The sequence below is a fragment of the Ceratotherium simum genome, chromosome 16 (genome assembly GCF_057802395.1).
Source record: "Ceratotherium simum simum isolate JZ-2026a chromosome 16, ASM5780239v1, whole genome shotgun sequence".
NCBI classification, from domain to species: Eukaryota; Metazoa; Chordata; class Mammalia; order Perissodactyla; family Rhinocerotidae; genus Ceratotherium; species Ceratotherium simum.
The window spans coordinates 42885359-42907314 of NC_141915.1; the positions used below are offsets into that span (position 1 = coordinate 42885359).

General features: G+C 56.5%; 2 protein-coding genes across 6 annotated transcripts in view; one reads left to right on the forward strand and one right to left on the reverse strand.

Moving 5' to 3' along the window:
- Positions 1 to 2124: 2124 nt before the first annotated feature.
- G6PC3 (glucose-6-phosphatase catalytic subunit 3) lies at positions 2125 to 6581 on the forward strand. Of its 2 annotated transcripts, XM_004432544.3 has the most exons (6): positions 2130 to 2577; positions 4436 to 4542; positions 4955 to 5045; positions 5242 to 5360; positions 5556 to 5697; positions 5921 to 6581. In XM_004432544.3, exons 1-6 carry the CDS (start codon positions 2360 to 2362, stop codon positions 6282 to 6284), a joined length of 1041 nt encoding a protein of 346 aa, XP_004432601.1. In that variant the 5' UTR covers positions 2130 to 2359; the 3' UTR covers positions 6285 to 6581. The 2 variants fall into 2 exon arrangements, with proteins under 2 accessions (XP_087297370.1, XP_004432601.1); XM_087441244.1 differs by lacking the exon at positions 5242 to 5360 and having other exon boundaries at positions 2125 to 2577; positions 5921 to 6102.
- A 393-nt stretch (positions 6582 to 6974) lies between these two features.
- HDAC5 (histone deacetylase 5) overlaps positions 6975 to 21956 on the reverse strand; it is a 38124-nt gene continuing 23142 nt past the window's right edge. For all 4 annotated transcript variants that reach the window (XM_014789066.2, XM_004432546.3, XM_004432545.3 and 1 more), the window contains 24 exons: positions 20395 to 20654; positions 20159 to 20303; positions 19941 to 20055; positions 19521 to 19651; positions 19244 to 19390; positions 19043 to 19155; positions 18605 to 18736; positions 18156 to 18378; positions 16560 to 16771; positions 16021 to 16311; positions 15189 to 15354; positions 14223 to 14356; positions 13764 to 13884; positions 13206 to 13255; positions 12945 to 13052; positions 12467 to 12522; positions 12238 to 12325; positions 10933 to 11052; positions 10581 to 10678; positions 10289 to 10407; positions 9423 to 9556; positions 9069 to 9153; positions 8764 to 8929; positions 6975 to 8683 (listed from right to left, as the gene is read on the reverse strand). In XM_014789066.2, coding sequence (XP_014644552.1) covers positions 8644 to 8683; positions 8764 to 8929; positions 9069 to 9153; positions 9423 to 9556; positions 10289 to 10407; positions 10581 to 10678; positions 10933 to 11052; positions 12238 to 12325; positions 12467 to 12522; positions 12945 to 13052; positions 13206 to 13255; positions 13764 to 13884; positions 14223 to 14356; positions 15189 to 15354; positions 16021 to 16311; positions 16560 to 16771; positions 18156 to 18378; positions 18605 to 18736; positions 19043 to 19155; positions 19244 to 19390; positions 19521 to 19651; positions 19941 to 20055; positions 20159 to 20303; positions 20395 to 20654 — 3254 coding nt within the window. In that variant the 3' untranslated portion in view covers positions 6975 to 8643. The remainder of the gene's footprint in view (positions 8684 to 8763; positions 8930 to 9068; positions 9154 to 9422; positions 9557 to 10288; positions 10408 to 10580; positions 10679 to 10932; positions 11053 to 12237; positions 12326 to 12466; positions 12523 to 12944; positions 13053 to 13205; positions 13256 to 13763; positions 13885 to 14222; positions 14357 to 15188; positions 15355 to 16020; positions 16312 to 16559; positions 16772 to 18155; positions 18379 to 18604; positions 18737 to 19042; positions 19156 to 19243; positions 19391 to 19520; positions 19652 to 19940; positions 20056 to 20158; positions 20304 to 20394; positions 20655 to 21956) is intronic.

The window sequence follows — 21956 nt, forward strand, 5'->3', positions numbered from 1 at the left end:
GACAGTGCTATTTACTGCTATACTATATTAGATAATACCTCATAGAGTAGTTAGGAGGTTAAGTGAGATAATATGTACAAATGCATGGCATGTAGTAGGTCTTTAATAAATAGTAGTTCCTCCATGATCACCCATCATCCTTGGAACTCAAGATGCTTCCCCATCTCCTCTCTTGCCCTCTCCTCTAGAAAGCCAGGCAAAAGGCAGAAGCGAGGAGCAGTGGTAGTGACAAAGAGGGCCTTGGGGCAGGATTTTGGGAGTCCCCTCCATTAATGTCCATCTGATATACAAAACAGTTTCTTAACGTGTACTATGCAGATACATTTTCAAGCTCTACCATCACCAATTGCCACCCCTAACCCACCTACCCCCCCAGTATAGAAATTCTAGAGCCTCACGTATGAGTAACAATAGGTTGACCTTTCTTTAGTCCAGAGGGAGGCAAAGGGCACTACTTAACCTGAACAAAGTTCAAAAGTGTTTCCTTGCCTTACAAGAGACATCAACTTCCTAATGTTGGGAGAATATTAGTACAATCATAGGAATAAACATACTGCTCTCTTGGGGCGGGCCCGGTGGCCTATCGGTTAAGTTTGTGCGCTCTGCTTCAGTGGCCTGAGGTTCACAGGTTCAGATCCCGGGTGCAGACCGACGCACCGCTTATCAAGCCATGCTGTGGCGGTGTCCCATATAAAGTAGAGGAAGATAGGCATGGATGTTAGCCCAGGGACAATCTTCCTCAGCAAAAAGAGGAGGATTGGCAACAAATGTTAGCGCAGGGCTACTCTTCCTCAAACAAAAAAATAACTTGCTCCCTTATACGTGTGTCTTTTCAGAGAACTTTCCTGTCTGGCCCCCATAAGTTATATGTAACAGCCACTCCATTTTTTATATGGCATTGTGATTATAAGTTTTCATATACAACTGCCAGGCACTGTTAGGAAAGGCTTCCTAGAGGAATTGAAAAACCTGGGACCTGAAGGACCAACAGGGAAAGAGGGTGGCCATCCATCTTCCAGCCAGAGGGAATTTCATGTGACAGAACCCCTAAGAGGAGAGAGCTTGGTGACTTTAAAGAACATAAAGTAACTCAGAAATAGTATGAAACAGTGTGGGGTAGGCTTGTAAAGTTTGTCTGGCTAGAGGAAACTTTCAAAAACTTAGAAAATGTAGCCTTTCTCCTTAGGGCAATTGAAAAACATTTAGCAAGGGAGTGAAATGAGATTCATATCCAGCTTCCCTTCCCCACGCCTTTTTAATTAGTAAAATTAATCTCTTTCCAAGAAGAACACAGATTTACATTCTCATTTTCATCCACCCATCAGAAAACTCTCCAAGAACAGTTTCTTGAGGTAGGAAGGAACTGAGAAGCCACTTCAACAGTCTCCTCCCACCCCACCTCTGCCTCTAGGCAGGACCTCGCCTAGAATACCTGACATTTCTATTTTCTGCTTGTGTTCCTCCAGAGGATTATTCCAAATTTTGTCGTGGATGTGTGCCCCTCCTCTTCCCATATCAACCCAGTTACTGTCTCATGGTTTATCTGCCCAACGGGGTTTTGGAAGGCAAGAGGACGGAAGGGAGGTGGGGAGGCAAGCTTAGAACTGGGAAGAAGTGTGACTTAGACAGTACTGTGTTAAGAATTCGCGAGTCTTTAGGGAAGACTCCTCAAAATCAAGAGGCTTATCTGTCAGCCTCCAAATCAATCGCGGATGAATTCGGGCGAGAGAGACTTGGGCTGCGGGAGGAACGCATGGACTGATTAGCGGTGTGAGCAAATTTAGAGTCCCGCTTCAGCACCGATCGGGGATGCCTGGCTCCCCGGAGGAGGGGGTGTCCGTAGCCCTCTCTCCAAGAGATCTCAGAATATCTTGGGAGGGTAGCAGTACTGACGAAGAAAGTCTGGTCTGGAAGGAATCCTGGCTGTGGAGATTACACGTTCCTCTTCGCAGCAGCAACTCAGGGACCCTGGGCGCGCCGCCCAGGTTAGTCCGTCCCTTGACCCGGAACAGCAGCGGGAGTCGCCTCTACGCCGGATGCCCACGTGCCGGCAACAGCGGCCACGTGGGGCTCTGCGGAAACGCTTTCGCAAAGATTTGTCCCTCGCGCTGCCCAGTAGAGAGGAAGGCTCGGGGAGACCGCAGGAGGAAACGGTACCGGCCAGAGGGCCGGCCGCGCGAGCCTGGGCCTGCCGGGGGCGGGGCAGGGGGCAGAGCTTACACCAGCTGCTGGAAGTGGGCAGGGCCTGGGGATCGGAAAGGTGGGCTTTCCAGGGCAGTGGGTAGCCGCTTCCTTGTCGCCAGGACTCCTCAGCTTCCGCCCTAGAGCAAAGCCCGGCCCGGCCGGCTTCTGGGTCGCCATGGAGTCCGCGCTGGGCGCGGGCATCGCGATGGCCGAGGCGCTGCAGAACCAGCTGCCCTGGTTGGAGAACGTGTGGCTTTGGGTCACCTTTCTGGGCGATCCCAAAAGCCTCTTTCTGTTCTACTTCCCCGCGGCCTACTACGCCTCTCGCCGCGTGGGCATCGCGGTGCTCTGGATCAGCATCATCACTGAGTGGCTCAACCTCGTCTTCAAATGGTGAGACAGCGAAGCCTTCCGGCGGTCTGGTCCCCCACCCTCAAGGGCCCTGAGTCCTGTGCAAGTCCTGATCTCTCTCAGCAGGTGCCTCAAAGGCCTGGGTTCCCCACTCCCAACCCCAGTGAACCCGTGGCCTTGAGACCTCCCCACCCCTACCCCGTAGGCCCTGACTTTTCCCCTTTTAGCATCTTTGTGCATCTTGGACTCAGACTTCAGAGTCCTCAACCTACTCATTAGACCAGTATTTCTCAAATGGGCATGATCAGAGAAATCACCTAAGGGGCGTGTTTAAAATGCAAATACCCCATCCCACCTCAGGCATACAGATTTAGAAACTCCAGAGGAGGAGCTGGGAATCTATTTCAACAAGCATCTATGGTGCATAAGTAGCAGAAAGTCCTGCTTCTCAACTCACTCTTTCATTCATCTATTCATTCATTTATTTGACATAGTTTTTAAGAAGCATGCTTTGTGCCAGGCTTCACACCAGCTGCTAAGGACAGAAAAGGCTTGCAAATTAAGGCGTCGTGACCAGCAGCACAGGGAGCACTTGAAAACTTGCTAGAAATACAGAATCCCAGGCCAGAGCTACTGCATCAGAATCTGCATTTTGACAAGGACCCCACGTGATTCGTGTGCACAGTGAAGTTTGAAAAGCACTGGGCTAAAGCATTGCCTTCCAGGGAATACTTTCTCTTCTTCCTTTTCCCCTTCATTCACTAAGAGGCTCTTCACACAGACTTAGAAAGCAGTAATCCCAGGCAAGTGAGGGGAGGCCTTGGGGCTTATCTTTTTGTGTCCCCTATTCTCTCTTGGGTGCAGAAAGGAGCTGCACCTCCCCTCACCTCAGCCTCTGTTACCAGATCCCCAGCCTGGGGAAGGGAAGGGAGGTTCATAGAAGGCACTTGAATGGGCTGGAATGACTTGCTGAAAAAACGAAATTGGAGTTACCTTCCCTTCCGCTCTTCTCTGCAAGGGCTTCATCCCTACCGTAAAGGGAAAAGCAGTTGTCTCATCATTTCCTTCTTGCCTAATTGTCATTTGCTTTGTGCTCTCTCCTCTCTCAGAGTCTGTATAAGCCTCCCTCTCTAGTCCTGTTCCCCTAAGAGTCGGCCACCTTCCTGGGTAGACACTCCTAATGTCCTCCACATGTCAAAGCCCCCATTTGTTTTCTAAGTATGTATTGAACACCTGGTGTGTGAACAAGGCTCAGCTTTTGGTAGAGAGAGGCAAGGCTCTTCTGTACTTCCTGCCCCAGCAGTTGGCTTCCTGCCAGCATCTCTTCTGCTCTCCCGTCTTTTTGTGGCCACAGCAGGTTCTTCAGTGTGTGGTTTCCTAGCACCTGCTAGGCCAGGGGATTTTGAATTTTTTATCCTCCTTAGCCTTTCTCAGCCTCCTCTCTCCATTCCCCACTCTCATTTTCAGACATGAGAGGCTTACCTAAGTAATTCAGATGTAGGTAATTCAGGTTGGAATTTGGGAAATGGAGAGGGGGGAATCAAGAGTGTCATGAGGGTCTGGGAGGGAGAGGAGGAGACAGCCAGGTCCTGGGCTCTCTATGGATGAGAAGAGCAGAGCTGGCCCTGCAGTGGGAGGGGTAAGAATGGGACTTCTGAACATCCTAGAGGATACACACACACCCCCTACAACCTCTTGCCTCTTGATCACTTTTTAAAAAATAGTGTGCTTTCTTCTATTCCAAGGTAAAAAGCCATGGCAAGGTAATGGCACAGAATTGGACTCCCTTTCTGACTCCACCCTGCAGGCCCTCCAGAGTACACCCAGGTGTCCTTCTGCCCTCTCCTGTTCCCCTGCCTGAGTGTGTGTGTAATGTTATCATGCATCTGTTCTCTTCTAGGCTTCTGTTTGGAGACAGGCCCTTTTGGTGGGTCCACGAGTCTGGGTACTATAGCCAGGCTCCAGCCCAGGTTCACCAGTTCCCCTCTTCTTGTGAAACTGGTCCAGGTGAGAAGCCCCAAACCTCACTTTCCCAGCATGCTTAGGGTTCGGATGAGCATTTCAGAATACTTTTTAGCCAGGGTGGCCCAAGCAGAGGCCCAGCGTCTCAGTGACTGACCCAGAGAACAAAGAAACCCCAGGAAAACCAAGTTGAATTCTGGGAGGAGAACACCCTTGCCAGTATACCAGCTGCCAACCCTGTTTAAAGTAGAGCCAAGAGTCACAGGTCAAAGCCCAAAGCCTGAGAGCAGTGGCCTCAGGTCGGGGTGAAGAAGGCTTCAGGGCAGAGGGAGCTATGGACCAGTGCTGGGGGAAGGCTCTCTTCTTGGCCAGGGGGAGGCAGCGGGGTTGAGTTATCACCAGGGGCACCTGGGTTTCGCCCCCTTCCTCTTACCACAAGCTTCTGGATCCCCCACAGGCAGCCCCTCTGGACATTGCATGATCACAGGAGCAGCCCTCTGGCCCATAATGACGGCCATCTCTTCCCAGGTGGCCACTCGGGCCCACAGGTACACTTGGGCATGCCCACCAATGGGAACAGGGGCCATGGTACCCTGGACCCAAAAGACCCAGCAGCAGGGCAGCTTGGGAGCTGAAGTTTTGGGGACCCTGGGGCATTTGGTCAAACCATGAAGTGTTTGGGTACTGAAGGAAGCCAAGCTGTGTATGGACACCCCCTGAATCATTTGCCTCTCTTCTTTTTAGCCGCTGGGTGAGAGTGATACCTAGCCTGGCTTATTGCACCTTCCTACTGGCAGTCGGCCTGTCCCGGGTCTTCCTCTTAGCACATTTCCCTCACCAGGTGTTGGCTGGCCTAATAACTGGTGAGCAACTGGGACAACAGGGTGGGCCCCAAGGGTGCCGTTGGCAGTGGGAGGACCAGTCTAGGATCTTCCCATTGTACAGCCAACCCCAAGGCCCCCCTTATGTCTCAGTCTGTTCTCCTGCCAAGCTGCACTGTAGCTCAGGGGTGTCATATTCCCAAACTCCTTGAAGCTCCTGTCACTCAACTCCCCTAGGTGCTGTCCTGGGCTGGCTTATGGCCCCCCGGGTACCCATGGAGCGAGAGCTAAGCTTCTACGGGTTGACCTCACTGGCCCTCTTGCTGGGCGCCAGCCTGATCTATTGGACCCTCTTTACACTGGGCCTGGATCTTTCCTGGTAAGTCCTGCTTTGAAGCTTGGGCAGGCTGGGGCGTGTCCTGCCTCACCTGTACCTAGCGTGGTGGGTCTCTGGTTCATTGTAGCTAAAAAAGGACATAGTACCTGTTCACAAACATACTCTGCTGGGGTCACAGCAGAACATGGAGGTAGGGGCTGAGAGCCCTTGGCTTTCTAGGTTCCAGGGGAATGTCTCCCCTGGCAAAGACTCTTCCTCCCCACAGGTCCATCAGCCTAGCCTCCAAGTGGTGTGAGCGGCCTGAGTGGGTGCACATGGACAGCCGGCCCTTTGCCTCCCTGAGCCGTGACTCAGGGGCCGCCCTGGGTCTGGGCATCGCCCTGCACTCTCCCTGCTATGCCCAGGTACGGCGGGCATACCTGGGAAATGGCCAGAAGATAGCTTGCCTTGTGCTAGCCATGGGGCTGCTGGGCCCCCTGGACTGGCTGGGCTACCCCCCTCAGATCAGCCTTTTCTACATTGTCAATTTCCTCAAGTACACCCTCTGGCCATGCCTGGTCCTGGCCCTCGTGCCCTGGGTGGTGCACACATTCAGTGCCCAGGAAGCACCACCCATCCGCTCTTCCTGACTTCGAGTGCCTCCTACTGCCACTTTCCCTCCCACAAAGCCAACACTCCGTGACCTCCACAATCCAGGAGGCAATCCATCTTCTTTCAGCCCCCAACAGTCCCTGTTCATCTTGAATTTCCCGCTTCTCCCACCACCTGGTCTTAGCCCCAAAGAAGGGCTGTCTGTCTTGCAGAAAGGCTGGTCCTCCTCCTGCCTTCCCTCCCAAGTCCCCAAAGAGCAAAGGCAACAGCAAGACCAGTGGGTTCCTACAACACTGAGGGGCTCAGAGCAGCGCCAATAAAGCCCTTGAACACTTCTGGATTCCTCTCTTGCCTGTGCGCACATCTCCACTGAATCTGCCTGCATGTGTGCAAGTGAAACCCTGGCCAGGCTGCCTGTTCTGCACCCCCCAACCCTGTTTCCAGAGGCAGAGAATCAAAAAGAAAGGGGAGGGCTGTAAACTCAGTTGAGCCCTTCAGCCCTGGGCCTCCTCCCCACGATCACCACGTAGGCCACACAAGAGGCCCCTTGAGATGCTGTGGCTACATTCAGTGAAACCTCTCTTTCACCTACAGGACAGAGATCCCACCCCAGTCTCCTGTTTCCTAAATTGGCTAGTCCAGGGACTGGAGAAAAGAGCAGTTTTGGGCCAGGAGGGGGAATGAGAACCTCTGCTCCATTTGGGAGCCCAAAGAACGGAGACATTGGCTCCAGAAGGCACTGCCAGAAACAAGTTTATTTATACAAGGACACACAGTGTAACGGGTTACAAAATACTTAACTGAAATCCATATCCAGGGAGACAAAGCAAGAAGTGGGTTTACATGAGAACCAGACCGGCCATGGGGAGAGGGAGGGTAAGGGGCCTGGAGCTGGGGCTCAGCATGGGGAGGCCTGGTACACTGGGCCCAGCCACATCCCCATCCCCCAGGAGGATCTAGAATACACTAACAACACACAAGACACAAGCGCACAATGAACCAATGGTGGTGGGACTCCTGCCCCTCCCCTGGCTCCCTCAACCTTGCTCAGGCCCCCATTAGGATAATAAATATGTAAACAGATTGGTGGGGCCCTGGGAATGGGAGGATAGAAAGTATACGGTGTTGGGAAGGAGAAGGAAGTCTCGGCCCCCTAGGAGTTGCTTCCCATCTTTGGTTTCCTATAGGCTGGACAGCATTTCCTAGAAGCCTTGTGGGCCCCCAGCCCGGGAAACAGAGGGCTAGGCTGGGCTCCTGGGAAAGAGAAAGGACAGCGCCAGCCCCCTCCTGGTCTTAGCTCCTTGGGCTGGTGGCCAGCAAAGGAAGCCCAGGAGAAAGGGAAGCTACAGCTGAGGGCAGACTCCTGGGTTCCTGGGTTCTGGCCCTAGCCCTTCTAGAACCCCACTCTCACCATCCCCAGGCGTCAAAGCAAAAGGCCTCAGGAGGGAGATGGGTCACTGACCCTTCTACTTGCAGCATGCTGGATGGCTGGGGAAATCTGGTCCTGAACAGCAGGGGGGCTCTCACCTGCCTGGAGCCCCCCTGCAGGGACCACCTTCTCCCCCTCCCCAGGCTGTGCCAGCAGAGGGGCAGGGAGGCCAGTAGAGTAAGGTGGAGAGCAGGCCTGTTTCTGCGGCTCCTTCTGGCCCCTCAGAACCCAGGAGTCCAGCCCCATCCCTCCCCACACACTTTCACCCTCTCCAGCCCCTGGTAAGGGGAAGTAGGCCCTGAGGAGTGTGAGGCAAGACAGCACTGCACACAGACCTCAGGCCCACATTCTAGGGCCCAGCCTTGCCCTCGGTGCTGAGGCCAGGAGAAAGGAGGAGGAGAAAGGGATCTGTGCAGAGATGGTGAGGGCAACAGACAGGAAAAAGGGTGGGGAATTGCAGGGTGGGAGCCCACCTCCCCTCCACTCTACATCTACATCTTAGACTGTAGAGGGACCCTCCAGATCCTTCCTTGAGGTTGGAGAGGGGAGGAGGGTAAAATTAAGGCATTTCCCCCCAAGTCAGCTGAAGCCAAGGCACCGGACTTACTGTTCCCTCCTCACTCAGGGATACCCAGAACCGGAAGGTACTGTCTAGGCCCCCATGCCCACCTTGACCTGGCCCAGGCTCCAAGGGAGAAAAGGACAGAATGCAGGCAAGTGGGTGTGGGATACAACATGGGGGAGGGGCTGGAAAGGGCACCCCCACACCCTACAGAGGGAGCAAACTTCTAGAGCTGAGATGTGGGCCACAGTGGGGTGAGGGGGCCTGAGGCAACTTAGAGGAGCAGGAGGGGCGAGGCAGAGAGACCCACACGGCACACGTTGTTGAATGTGTGACTTTTTGTTTTTAATAGAAAAAATAAACAAAATCACAAATGATGAAGCCCAGAGGGATGGGGGCGAGGGCGTCACAGGGCAGGCTCCTGCTCCATGGGCTCCTCTGCCGGCCTATGGGGACAAGCACAGGGAGGGGCACTGAGTGGGGAGCACCAGCTTGGGTGAGGGCAGAGAGGTGGGGGGAACCTTACCTGGGGCTGTGCTCCCGGGCTGCAGCAGCCTGGGCCTGCTCGGCCCCCACCGACAGCAAGGCCATGGCGCTCACAGTCTCGGCCTCCTCCGTCTCACCTGCCTGGGCCTCCCGCAGGGAACGGCCCAGACCAGCGGCGAACCTCTGCACACAGCTCCAGTGTTTGCCTGTGGACGAGGGGCGGACAGGGGGTCAGAGAGGGCAGAAACCCCCATATGTACTTGCCCAGACCTGGTGTGCCCACAAGCTCCACCCCACCCCCTTGGCAAGCTGAGGTCTGAGCCCCTCCACCTGTCCCCAACGCACTCTGGATCTCGATGACCTTCTCTAGTGTGGCCACTGCGTTGATGTTGGGCTTTTGCTGCAAGATTGCCTCGTCCAAGGGCTGCAGCTGGCAGAGGAAAGAAGAGAAGGCTTAGGGTAGTGAGTGGGTGGGAGGGCGTGCCCCTCTAACCATCCCACTCAGCCCCAGACATCTTTCATGACAGGTGGAACCCCTACTCAGAAAGCCCTCCCTGGCCACCAGCTGTCCTTAGGACCCAGGAAAACCTTCCCAAGGGCCCTCGGTGCTGTCTGACCCAGGGAAGGGGCCCTCCCTCTTGGTCCCTCAGCCCCTGGCCTACTGGCCCACCTCCCCCAGCCCCTTCCTGCACCCCTCACCTCCACACTGAGCAGAGCCGAGACGCAGGCCTCAGAGGCATCACAGATGGCGGTCAAGTCGTGGCCTCCCTCCAAGGCCAGCACCACCCGGCCCCCTGCCAGTGTCATCAGCTGCCTGGTCAAGTGGCCAAAACCTTTAGGGATGGGTGAAGGGAAATGAAATGGTAAAAAAAAGATCAATTCAAGAGAAGGTAACAAAGGAGAGAAAAAGAAACACAAGGGGAGATAAAGAGCACAAACCCATTTGGGATTTAAACCCAAATATATGTCCATAATAAAATTCAATGTCAGGGCCGGCCCCGTGGCTTAGCGGTTAAGTGCGCGTGCTCCGCTGCTGGCGGCCGGGGTTCGGATCCCGGGCGCGCACCGACGCACTGCTTCTCCAGCCACGCTGAGGCCGGGTCCCACATACAGCAACTAGAAGGATGTGCAGCTATGACATACAACTATCTACTGGGGCTTTGGGGGGAAAATAAATAAATAAATAAAATCTTAAAAAAAAAAAAAAATTCAATGTCAATGAACAACATGCTCCATTAAAGACAAAACATAACAGACTGGCTTTAAAAATCTAATTATATGTCTCACAAGGAGCACCACTGAAACATGAGGGATCAACAAGCTCTATCCGTATGACTCTGGGAGGAGATACACCCCCTGATACCCCACTCTCACCTGCCTGCCCATCAAGGCCAGGGTTGGCAGAGGGAGAGTGGAGGGTGCTGCCAGGGTGATTCTAAGTCTTGGACCTGCCCCCAGCTCACCTCCTCCCAACATCTGTAACATCAGTCTATTCCTGTTCCATGCCCCCACTCAACCCCATCCTCACTGTTTCACAGCCTCCCTCAATCCCCCAGCAGGCTCACATCTGGCGGTGACAGAGTAGCCACCCAGCGGAGACAGGTGTCCCTCAACAGCATCAAACCCGGCAGAGACTAGGACCACGTCAGGTGAGAATTCGTGGGCAATGGGCATCACCACTGTCCTGCAAAGGGAGGGCCCAAGCTGACCCTAGTAGGTGGCTGGGCCAGGCCTCGCCCCACTCTGTCCCCCCCAGAGACAACCCCCTCCACCCACACCAAACTGAGTGCCTTCTGCCCTTCCCACGGCAGGGCCCCAGGGTCTCCCACCCCTCCCTTGGCGCTTCTCAGTCCCCACCTGAAGGCCGTTAGGTACTCCACGTCTCCGATGGGGGGATCCACACCTCCCGTCCATGCCACGTTCACATTGTACCCCACGCCCGGCCCTCCGCCAACCTGGCAGCATGGTGGGCAAGGGGTTATTCTCACTGCTTGGGGATCCCAGACATTGCCCTCGCCCTCAGTCCTGCCTCCAGCCCTCACTCCACTGACCTCAGCTTTGCATGGAGGGGCATTTGCCTAGCGTGGTCCTCCCACTAGGAGCCCAGACTTCCCATGTACCGGCACCACCACAGGCCTCTATGGCTCCCTGCCAGGTCCCATTCTGCTACCTCCCCAAGGAGCCCCGGATTTGAGCCCAGGAGCTGTACCTCTTCAGGAGCCCCAGAGCCTGGAAAGAAGTTCCCATTGTCATAGCGATGCAGGGAGATGTAGAGCACAGAGGGATCATTGTAGAACGCTTGCTGGGTGCCATTGCCGTGGTGAATGTCCTAGTGGGGAGGGTGGAAGCATCAAGCAAATGGCCCAGGCTCTGGCCCAAAGGTCAGAAGTCCACTTGCCCCCACCCCCACCTACAGTGAGCTCTGGGGGTGCAGCCCATCACTAGCTACAGGCATCTGTGTTCATTCACAACAGTGTCACATGCTTCTCTAACCAGGGTCTGTGGCCCAGGACGTGGCACCTCGCAGGGGGGATACAAAGCCATGGGACAGGGCCGGCCCTGTGGCTTGGTGGTTAAGTGCGCGCGCTGCAATGCTGGCGGCCCGGCTTCGGATCCCTGGTGCGCATTGAGGCACCACTTCTCTGTCCAGCCTGAGGCCGAGTCCCACATACAGCAACTAGAAGGATGTGCAGCTGTGACATACAACTATCTACTGGGGCTTTGGGGGCAAAAAATAAATAAAATCTTTAAAAAAAAAAAAAAAAGCCATGGGACAAATGTGGTGAATCTCCCTAGGAGCCCATTCTACTCAACATCGTGGGGGGCAACTTACGTAAGGCTAGTAAGGAACTGAAAACAGATACACTCTGAACAACAGTCCAACGTTTACATGAATTTTTAAGCCAAAGTTGGCCTTCAAAGAGATTTCATCCTCACTGAGGATTGCTCCTGGCTACTTCCCCAGCTCACAGGGAGTGGTGGGTGCCTTTCCCTCTGCCATGAGAGGCAGGGTTTGAGAAGCACCGCATAGGAGCAAGAGCAGAAGTGTTGGGGCCAAAAGGCCTTATCTGAAACCCAGCACCAACATCCCAAGCTAAGCGGCCTTGCTTGGGTAAGTCACCCAACAGCTCAGTGTCTCCATTTATAGAAATGGACATTCTAATTGTTACTATGCACGGTGGCCATGAGCACTATGGCTTGGCACACGGTCACCCCCTACTCGAGAGTGGCTCTAGCAATGGCAGGAGTGGTCTCCACTGTTCAAAGTAGGACGTCCCTTGGGTTGCTTGAGGCTGCAAGGTGGGGGCCAAGATGGACCAGGGGCTAAAACCGCTTTCAAGTCTCTCCTAGTGAAGAACGAGCCCCATGGGAATGTGAGGGCTGGACTAATGCTCCGGCAGGAGGGCGTAAGGTAAGTCATTAGGCCCAACTCTAGCGCGGACACCTGAGGAAGAGGGGCGGGGGGAGGGAGCTTCCTGAAGGCTGACCCTGGCCCCACCAGCCCACTGCCTACCCAGTCCACGATGAGAACCTTGCCCACATTCAACTTCTGCTGCAGGAGTTTGGTTGTGATGGCTACAGAGTTGAAGAAGCAGAATCCCCTGGGGGGTGGGGGGAGAAAAAGGCAGGAGGTCAGCCTTAGGGGATGTTTGCTCCATGAGCAAAAGATACCACATCAGCTCAGCTGAGAGGGAGGAGGGGTGAGGGCATCGGGTCTAGTGCAGGGCTGGGGTGGCACTCACATGGCTGTGGATTCCTCGGCATGGTGTCCTGGGGGCCGGATGATGGCAAATCCATTCTGAAGAGGTGCAGACAGAGGGATAGGGATGAGAGATAGACAGACAGGCAAGGTGGCCACAGAGTGGTTGGACACACAAGGAGAAAAGCGTAAGCCAGGCAGGGAAGAAACACAGATCACAAATATATATCCCACACGCCTTTAGGAATGCCAGCTGTGGGCCACGTGGGCAGGCAGACCCCACCTCTGGCTCGGGATACCCACGAGAGCACCAGACATTAGTGCCTCTTTATTGGTCCCTCTATACCCCTCACGCCCCAGCTGGCCCTGCAGCTGTCACCTCCTCCCCACACTGGCACCTGAGAGTTGAGGTTGCAAAGGACAGTGTCATACTGAAGGGAAAGCCAAGGCTGTCCCCATCCTCCACTCCTGAGGATGCAGGGCGGAGCCAAGCTGTGCCGAGGCCCCCAGCACACACTCACCTTGAGCTCTCCAGCCGCCACCTTGAAAGCCAGCTCCACCAGGCAGCCCACCGCCATGCGCACGGCACTGGAGGAGTGCATCTCGTTCCACACGGTGTCACTGTCCACCTGCAGGGGCAGGAGAGCAGGCTTCAGTGTGCCCCCTGCAGGGGGAGGGCAAGAATGGGGGTGGCCACCTGGATAGAAGACCAGTAGTGGGAAGGGAGGAGCCAGAGCTGGAAGAGCCACCCACCCATCCCCACTGGCAGGTGCCCTACTCACCCCGATGCCCCCACAAGGCAGCATGGCGTACATCTTCTGGCTGATGGGGCCTGCAGAGAAGAGGGACAGAGCTACTCTGGAGGCTGCCTCAACTGCCAGGGCTGCAGGGTGGGGTCTGCAGAGGGCACTGAACTCAGTCACAGAAAAAGAAGGCCAGACCCAAGCACAAGACAGGCCTCTACAGCCCACACCAGTTGGGAGATGTCTGTCCCCTGTTCTGGGGGGACATCCTATCTCTGGGGCAGATGGCAGGGAGAAAGGGGTGTGATCAGTAGGGAGAAGAACAAAGCATTCCTCCATCATTAAGCCTGACCCGTCACCTTCCATCCTTCTGCAATGCACCCCACCAACACGTTCTGTTCGTGTTGTTTTCTATGTGAATGGCGCCTCCTGGAGGTGTGCAATGTGGCCAATGTGCCATCTCTGCCAAGGGGATGACCTGTGCCCCTGGGGACCCACTTGCCTACCCTGATCGGGCAGTCTTCCTACCAGCCCCCATCCCACCCAGGCAGTGGACAAGGCCTGGCCCACACCCTGCCCACCAGCTGGCCGGCTCACCGAGCAGCTTCTTGCTGTCCAGCTTCTGTCGGTTGAGGGGGCTGGTCCCATAGAGCAGGGTGTGGTATTCGGAGTGCACAGTCTGGATCTCGTCCAGTGTGGCTTTGCGACCCCGGATCCGCTGCCAGGGGAGAGCAGAAAGAGAGGCCACTGAGACGAGTGGCACTGAAGACCCACTTCTCCTTGATGCCCAGACCTTCCTGCCCCACAGCCTGGGGCACATGGAGCCACTTTCTGGACCCCAGTCCAGGACCCTCCCCACTGAGCTGGGGACCCTTGAGCTGGAGACCACAGGCTGCAAGAGATGGAACTGGGAGGTGGCTGGGGGGACTGGCCCTGAGATCAGAGTTGAAGAGAAGATGAGGAAGAGACACGGAGAGAGGCTTCACCGACAGGGGAGACACAAAGGCTTTGGCTGGGTTGGAGGTGGGGTCTGGAGGAAGGAGGGGCTTCCTTTACCTCACATTTGCTAAGCAGGCCTGTCTCCTGCAGCCGGGACCAGATGCTCTGAATCCGGCCGGCGTGCTCGGGGTGCACGTGCGTGTTCCCACACATACACTGGTGCTTGAGCATGAATGTGTCGTAGACCACACCTGGGCCGGAGACACACATGTGAGCCAGCACTGCTCTGGGCTGTGTCACAGCCTGGCCACTGCGATCCTCAGCAGCGCTGACTGAGCTCTCCCCAGCCCACCCCAGCCACCCTCCCACACACCTGCCCTTCCTCTCTCCTCCTCACATGCCTCTCCTCCATTACTGCCTGACAAAAGCCTCCCTTGCTCCTCAGGCCTTAACCAGGCTGCCCCTGACAGTTTTCATCTCTGCCCACTGTGCCCCACACTGTTCCCCTCTCACCGCACCTCCTCCTTTCCCCCTGACGTCATAGCCCCTGTGTGCTGCTCCCCCACCCCCTACACCCCACCGGTCAGACAGGACCATCCTCAGGCAGTGTGCCCCCTCAGAGCCCTCATAGGGCAGCTTCAAGCGGAAGAGCTTTCTGGAATGGACTGAGGCCTCATTCTTGACCTCACAGCAAGAACAAGGGGAAGCTAGAAGGGCAGGACCCAACTTAGACAGTGGGCTCTCTCCGCACAGGGCTCCAGGGCTTGTGCGGTGATGGCACAAAATCAGCTGACTCCCGCAGCGGTGGTGGGTGGGGGCTCTGAAAAAGATGCTGCCCAGCAGGTAGGGACAGGGCACTCACCACCCTCCCAGCGGGGTAGAGGCTGCCACCACTACCAGGGGTGGCTGTGGTGCACAAGGAGAGAATGAAGGCCTGTTTTCTCTCCCTTCAGAGTGCTCTGAGGGGCCCTGACAATCCCTTCAGGGCAGGGGCTATAGCTCTTCACGATGCCCACGAGGCTGAATGTCATGCACAGGCCTCTGGCACATGGTGGAAGGACAGCCGGCGGCAGTGGGGTTCACCTGTGGTGAAGAGGTGCTTGGTGGGCTGGTCTGGGGGGCTCTTCATGCCCCCAGGGGCAGCAGGTGAGGACTGGGTGCGGCCCAGGGCCTGGTGGGGCACAGTGGCCAGGCTGAGGGGCGCCTGGTACACCTGCAGCGGCTGCAGCTGCTGGGCATCTGAGAACACCTGGGAAAGAGGGGGGGTGCTGAAGCTTAGCCTGAGATGGAAGTGAGGAGAGGTGCCCTGCTCTTCCAAACTTCCTCCTTCCCCACCTCCTCCCTCCAGGGACAGGAGACACTCCAGCCTTCGCCATCTCCATCTCCATCTCCGAGGAGATAGGGAGGGATGGGGGGACGTGATGAGTCATGCCAGAGTAGCATTGAGGTAAGAGGCTGGGAAGGACGGGGGTGTGGGAGGGGGCGGGATGAGTCAGGCCCGGAGAGGGCTCGGCTGTGTCCGCAATGAATGGAGTGTGTGCTAGGCGCAGGGCAGACTGTAGTAACAGTGGGGGCGGGTGTGTACACACGAGCACATGCACACAGAGACTGACACACAACGGGCCCTACACAGGCAGAAACGCAGATACACACAGGCACACGCACGTACACACACACACACACAAGCAGACAGGCAGGGGCAGTCACAGATGCAGGGAGGGGCTGGCAGACTGGGGCACAGATAGCTCCCTCTCTTTCACAGCCCCTTTTCTCTGTCCTACTCCCCTTCTGCTCTCTTCAGAAAAGCTGCCCCTGCACAGCCTGGAAACTGCAGACTCAGGGAGAGGGAAGGCAAGGGTGGAAAGGAGCAGGGGGACAGAGGGGTGGTAATCAAGGGCTGGGGCAGAGGGGGCACCTTTTTGTAACCAGCACTGGACTCCTCCAAGTCAGGCCCCTCCTCAGCACCACTCTCGCCCTCCTCATCCTTGACCTGGATGCAGTCCTCCTCCTCCTCCTCCTCCTCGTCCTCCTCCTCCTCTTCCTCCTCCAGGTCTTCCTGCGTGCTCTCACTCTCCGTGGAGCCTTCTCGGGGTATTGTCAGGGCTCCCTCCCCAAGCAAGGCCTCCTGCTGCTCCGTCAACTCCTCTTCTGTCTCCTCAGGGTGGGTGGTGGGCTGCCGTGGCAGCTCCCCAGTCTTGGTGAGGATCTGGGAGCAGAGCAGAGGGGGCACATGAGCTGGGACGGGGAGCAGCTGTGTAGTCTGTGGCCCAGGAAGGTCTTGTCTTTCCCTCCCCTCTCCCCGGCAGCCGCCCAGCCCACACAGAGCTGCTGTGTGCGTTAGAAAAAGGTAAGATGGCTCCTCTGAACAGATACAGACCAGGGAGTGGCCTAGGGTAGCAGCCCGCACTCCCTTTCTGCCAGCCTGCTCCCCTCTTGTATCGTCTCCCAGCTCACCTTGCCCAGCTGCAGCTGCTGCTGCTTCTGCTTCTCCAGAAACTGCTGGTGCTGCTGCTGCATGACCAGCTGCTGCAGGGCCTGGGGGCTCTGGGGTAGTGGCGAGGACTGAGTGCGGCTCAGGGGCCGGTGCCGTGGGAGCTTGCCCACCGTCCGCATGCTGGTGGCCACGCGTTCACCCGTCACCAGCGGGGACTGCCCGTGGAGCGGCACTGTGGGGTGGGGGGAGGGGAGTAACCATCATTGTCAGGGTACCAGGCACCCTCCTATCCCACCCTGAGACTCCCCCCTCCTAGACCACCACCACCTACATACTCAGAAAAAACCTTGGAGGAGCCTGGAGCATCCTGCCCCCAAACCTGAGCCCCATTCTTCCTCCTCCCCATAACTGAACAGTCTCACAGCTCAGAGCCACTGCCTCCAGCAAGCCTTCCTGGATTCACCATTCTCTCCCTTTGATTTGCTTATGATTGCACATACAGTCATGTGCCACATAACAATGTTTCTGTCAATGACGAACTGCATATATGACAGTGGTCCCATAAGATTACCATATAGCCTAGATGTGTAGTAGCCTATACCATCTAGGTTTGTGTAAGTACACAGAACACTCTATGATGTTTGCACAACAACAAAATCACCTAACAATGCATTTCTCAGCACATGTCCCTGTCATTAAGCAATGCATGACTGTAGTCTCAGGCCATCTGTGAGTGAACAATGACTAGTTCTCCCCAACTGCAACAAGACCCCTGATCATGGACATGGACCCACCAGGCTGGGAAGCCTAGGGGCCAGGATCACGTGTCTTGTAAGCAGAACCTCTTCTGACGCCACCAGCTACTTAAGGGCTAACTGTTCAAAGCTGTGCCGTCCAGTCCCACAGCTGCCAGCCACACGTGACTACTGAGTGCTTGACACGTGGCCTGTCTAAACCGAGATGTACTCTAAGTGTGAGATATACCTGGATTTCAAAGACAGGATGAAACAGAGTAAAGTATCTCACTGATGATTCTTTTTTTTGCTGAGGATGATTGGCCCTGAGCTAACATCTGTGCCCATCCTCTTCTATTTTGTATGTGCAATGCCACCACAGCATGGCTTGATGAGCAGTGTGTAGGTCCATGCCCGGGATCCAAACCTGCGAACCATGGGCCGCTGAAGCAGAGCGCACAAACTTAACCACCACGCCACCGGGCCAGCCCCCTCACTGGTGATACTTTATATTGATTATATGTTGAAATGATAATATTCCAGATATACTGAGTTAAGTATATGTTATTAAAATTAATTTCTCCTGTTTTTTTTACATTTTTTAATGTGGCTACTAGAAAACCTTAAATTACATATGCGGCTTGTGTTATATTTCTAGTGGACGGCACTGCTCTGGAACGTGAGCTCCATCACGGCAGCAGACATTGTTGAGAACAGTGCCTGGCAGGCCACAGGTACTCAACAATGTCTGTAGAATGTGGAAGAAATCAGTGAAGCCACTGAGGGGAGCTGTGGCAGGGCAGGAGAGTATCCCTGGCTACCTCTCCCTGACGGTTGGTCCTGCCTGAGCCCCCTCCCTCGCACATCCACCTGCCCACTCACCAGCGATGAGGGTGCTCTGCTGCCGGGCCTGCTCCAGCAGCAGCACATGCTGCAGCAGGGAGGCATGCCCATGGGGGCTCGTGTCGCCCTCTAGTGCCACACCCAGCAGGCAGCCGGGGATGGAGGATGTGCTCATGAACTTGCCCGTCAGTGCGCCACCCTGCCGCAGGGACTGGAGGGCCTGCCTCTCGGCCTCCTGCTGTGTTGACAGCTTCGGGGAGGCCTAGGGGTGGGGAGGGGAGACGGAAATGAGTGAGGGGCTTATACTGCTCCCAGTCCTGCCAACTTTGGACCAGCATCCCTCATCTACCCTCTGCCCACCCCCCAGCTCTGGGGAGGGCCATGTGATTTCCCTCATGGCCTTGGGAGGACAAAAGCCCCAGCTGGGGGCATCTAGGACCAAAGACCTCAACAACCGAGGGAGGACGGCGTATGTGCCTCGTACTTACGGTGAGGTGCGAGTTGGTGACAGTGACCGTGGCCTGCAGCCCTAGGGAGATGTTGGGCAGAGAGGGAGACGTGTAGAGGCTGAACTGGTTGGGGGAGCTGTCCAGAGGGAGGGCCCGGTGCTGGGGGAGCATCTGGGGAGCAGTCAGGAGAGACAGGCATGAGAGAGGCAATGGGAGGCCACCTGGGGCCAAGGGCTCTGAATGGTGCCCCACTCCTCCAACCAAGCCCCACCTGGGGGGGAGTAAGAGATCAGAGCCCTTCAGAGGCCCGTGGGACAAACCCACTTCAGGGCAACAGGTCCCTTCAGCCTATCCATGCAGGCAGAGAAGTCCCTGCTGGGCACTCTCAGCAAGCCAGACCGCAAGGAGCTGCTCTCCTTCTTCCAAGGGAAAGGGAGAAGCTCTGGCCCACCCACCCAGCCCTCCACAGGCCTGTACCTCGGTGGGGATGTTGGGGACTGAGCCAGTAAAGCCATTCTCAGCGATGGTGCTGTGGGAGCTGTTGGGAGAGCTGGGGCCGGAACCTGGCGCGCTGTTACACACGGACGACACTATGGGAGAAGTGCCTGTCACCTGGGCCCGCTTGGAGCCACCTCCCACTCCCAGGCCCTCAGAACAGGGACAGGAGAGGAGCCTTACCTCCAGGCCCAGCACCTGTGATCTCAACAGCTCTCTTCTTAAAGGTGCTAATGACAGTCCCATCCTTGCGACGCAGGAGGGGACTGCTTCTCCGCTCGGCCACCTTCTGCTTTAGCCTCGAACGCACTTTCAAGTTGGGTTCAGAGGCTGCGGAGAAGGTAGCCGGGGCTCAGCTACATCCACACAAATGGCACACATCTGAAGCCCGGCCCCTCCACATTCCCACCTCTACCTCCGAGGAGCCACATTCTGGGAGGCCAGGTTGGGCATCACTCACCTGTTTTGCGGAGGGGGAAGTCATCACGGCTGTCGTAGGGCCCAAGCAAAGGCAGTTTGTAGGAGGGAGGCGTCCCAGGGGGACCGCTCTGGGGAGGGGAACTCTGGTCCAAAGAGGCATGGTGGGCTCCCCTGGGGGGTGGAGGGTGGGATAGAAACGGATCTAGGTTATCACCCAGCCAGCTGGACCTGCCACCTAGCAACCTACATGTATGAACTATCCACTGCATATAGGGAGAGGAAGTGGATCCTGGGGAGGGAAGCCAGGAGAGAAACCAGGGGGTGGGAGTCTCGTCTCCCAGGAGAGACTGCAGGGCCCGTATATGGCATCATATATGATCAAGGGAGCCCCTTGCCAGCCTGTAGCCAGGCAGCCCCAAGCAGAGCACCTCTGCGATCCATGCCTGCCAAGGGCCATTACCAGCATTTGGGATGCTGTGGGAGGGAATGGTTGAGGCCGCCTGGTGTGGGCTCCTTTGACTTCGACAGGAGGAATTCCTGGAGCCTCAGCTTCACCTCAGTGCTGGCGATGGCACCTGCGGGACAGGGCACAGCTGACCCGGGTACTTGGGGCCAGGACCCCACAGCTGGGGGCGGGGACAGGAGTCCCCGCTGGCCCCAGGAAGCGCCCGGCCTCACTCTCTTTGCTCTTCTCCTTGTTTCGCAGGACAAGCAGTTGCTGCTCCAGCCGCTGCTTCTCCAGCTCCTCCTGCCGTTGCTGTTCCCGCTGCCGCTGCTGCTCCAGCTCCTGCTGCCTCTTGGCTGCCAGCATCTCCTGCTGCTGCTGCAAAGGCGCAGAGGGAGGGAGGCGGGGTGAGCCAGGTCCGGGCGGGGGTCGGGGGTCTGGGGGGCCCCCTCGCACCCCCCTTGCTCACCTTGAGGTGCTTCTGCAGCTGGACCTCATGCTGCCGTGTCAGGTGGTCGTGCTGTTTCTGGAACTCAGCGAACAGGAGCTGCTTCTGCAGCTGCTGCTGCTGCTTAAGCACCAAGAGCTCCTGCTGCAGTTGCTGCTCTCGCAGCGCAGGGTCCACAGGGCCTGCCAGAGCACCCCGCAGCTCCACAGGGCTCGGGCTGCCTCCACCCCCGCCCCCCATGGAGCTGGGCATGGCTCCTGGCAGCACTGGCTTCACCTCCACTGCAGGGAGAAGAGACGGGAAGGGGTCAGTGGGCCCCATCCTAGACCCCATGAGGCCCTGGCAGCCACGCCTGGGACCCAGAAAGCTACCAGGCAGGACTACTAGACCCAAAGAGAATTAAGAGAGGGAAGTCAAATCCCTCTGCTCCGTGGATACAGCCTTCCGCCTTAATTAAATGAGGTCGAAGCCATGAACTTCAATAAAGGTTATATACACAAGACTGAAACACGGTACCTGGAAGATGGTGAGTGCTCAACACATGATACTGTCACTGACAGTTAACACCACTGGGCATTTTATGTCAATTACTTTACTGATGAGGAAACAGAGGTTTAAGTAACATGACCAAAGACAGGTGGTTGATGGACCAGGATGTGAATCTAAATCCTATGCTTTTAACCACTGTCTTTCCCTTGCTACCTCTTCCACTCTCAACAGCACACACTCCCCACCGAGAAGGCTGTACTAGAAGAGAAACTGAGGCACAGAGGTTGGTTCTATACTGATGGGACTGACAGCCCGGGCCCTCAGTAAACCCAGGCCTGTGGGGACCCTCTGGACATCCCTACCCTCTCCCCTTTCCTCTGTCCCACACCAGCTGGGGCAGCTGTGCGAATACAATGGGGTGGGAGCAGAAGGCCCCAGGGAAAGGGGGTGCAGGGCTGCACCAAACCAGGGACAGAAGGGGGCTGGGAGTCAGACTCGCTTCCTTTGCTGGATTATCTCCTTTCAACAGTTTTGTTGTAATTACCCTGAAAATGCCGCTATATATAGAGTGAGCCAAACAGCAGCTGTGCCTGGGGGGAGGGGAGAAGGAGAGAATGGGCGGGCAGGCACAGGGAGGAGGTGGGAGGAGGAGACAGGAAAGGAAAGGGAATCAGACAGGAAGAAGGGTAATGGAGGGGGGCAGGGGGGGGAGGGGCGTGGAGCTGAGGCAGAGATCTCAGAACTCCAGTCCCAGGGAGAACCCGCTGGGAAGGAGGAAGGGGACAGGGGTCGAGGGGCCTGCTGGGTCCCAAGACCTTGGGTCCAGGCCCCCATGGGACAATGGGCCGCAGGGCCCCAGGGAGTGGCAAAAGGTCCAACAGCTTATGGGAAGGCTGGGTCTCAACCTCTTGATCTCTGTACACTGTCCCCTGGTCACTGACTGTCACTCCCCACCTCTGCCCTGTGGTTGCCAGGGCAACTGGGCAAACACCACTCCACCAGGGAGCCCCAAGCCCAGCCCACACCCCACAAAGCCTCCTGACGCTGGCAGGAAGGGGAAGGCAGGCTACCCACTGCCTGGGAAGGAGGAAGTG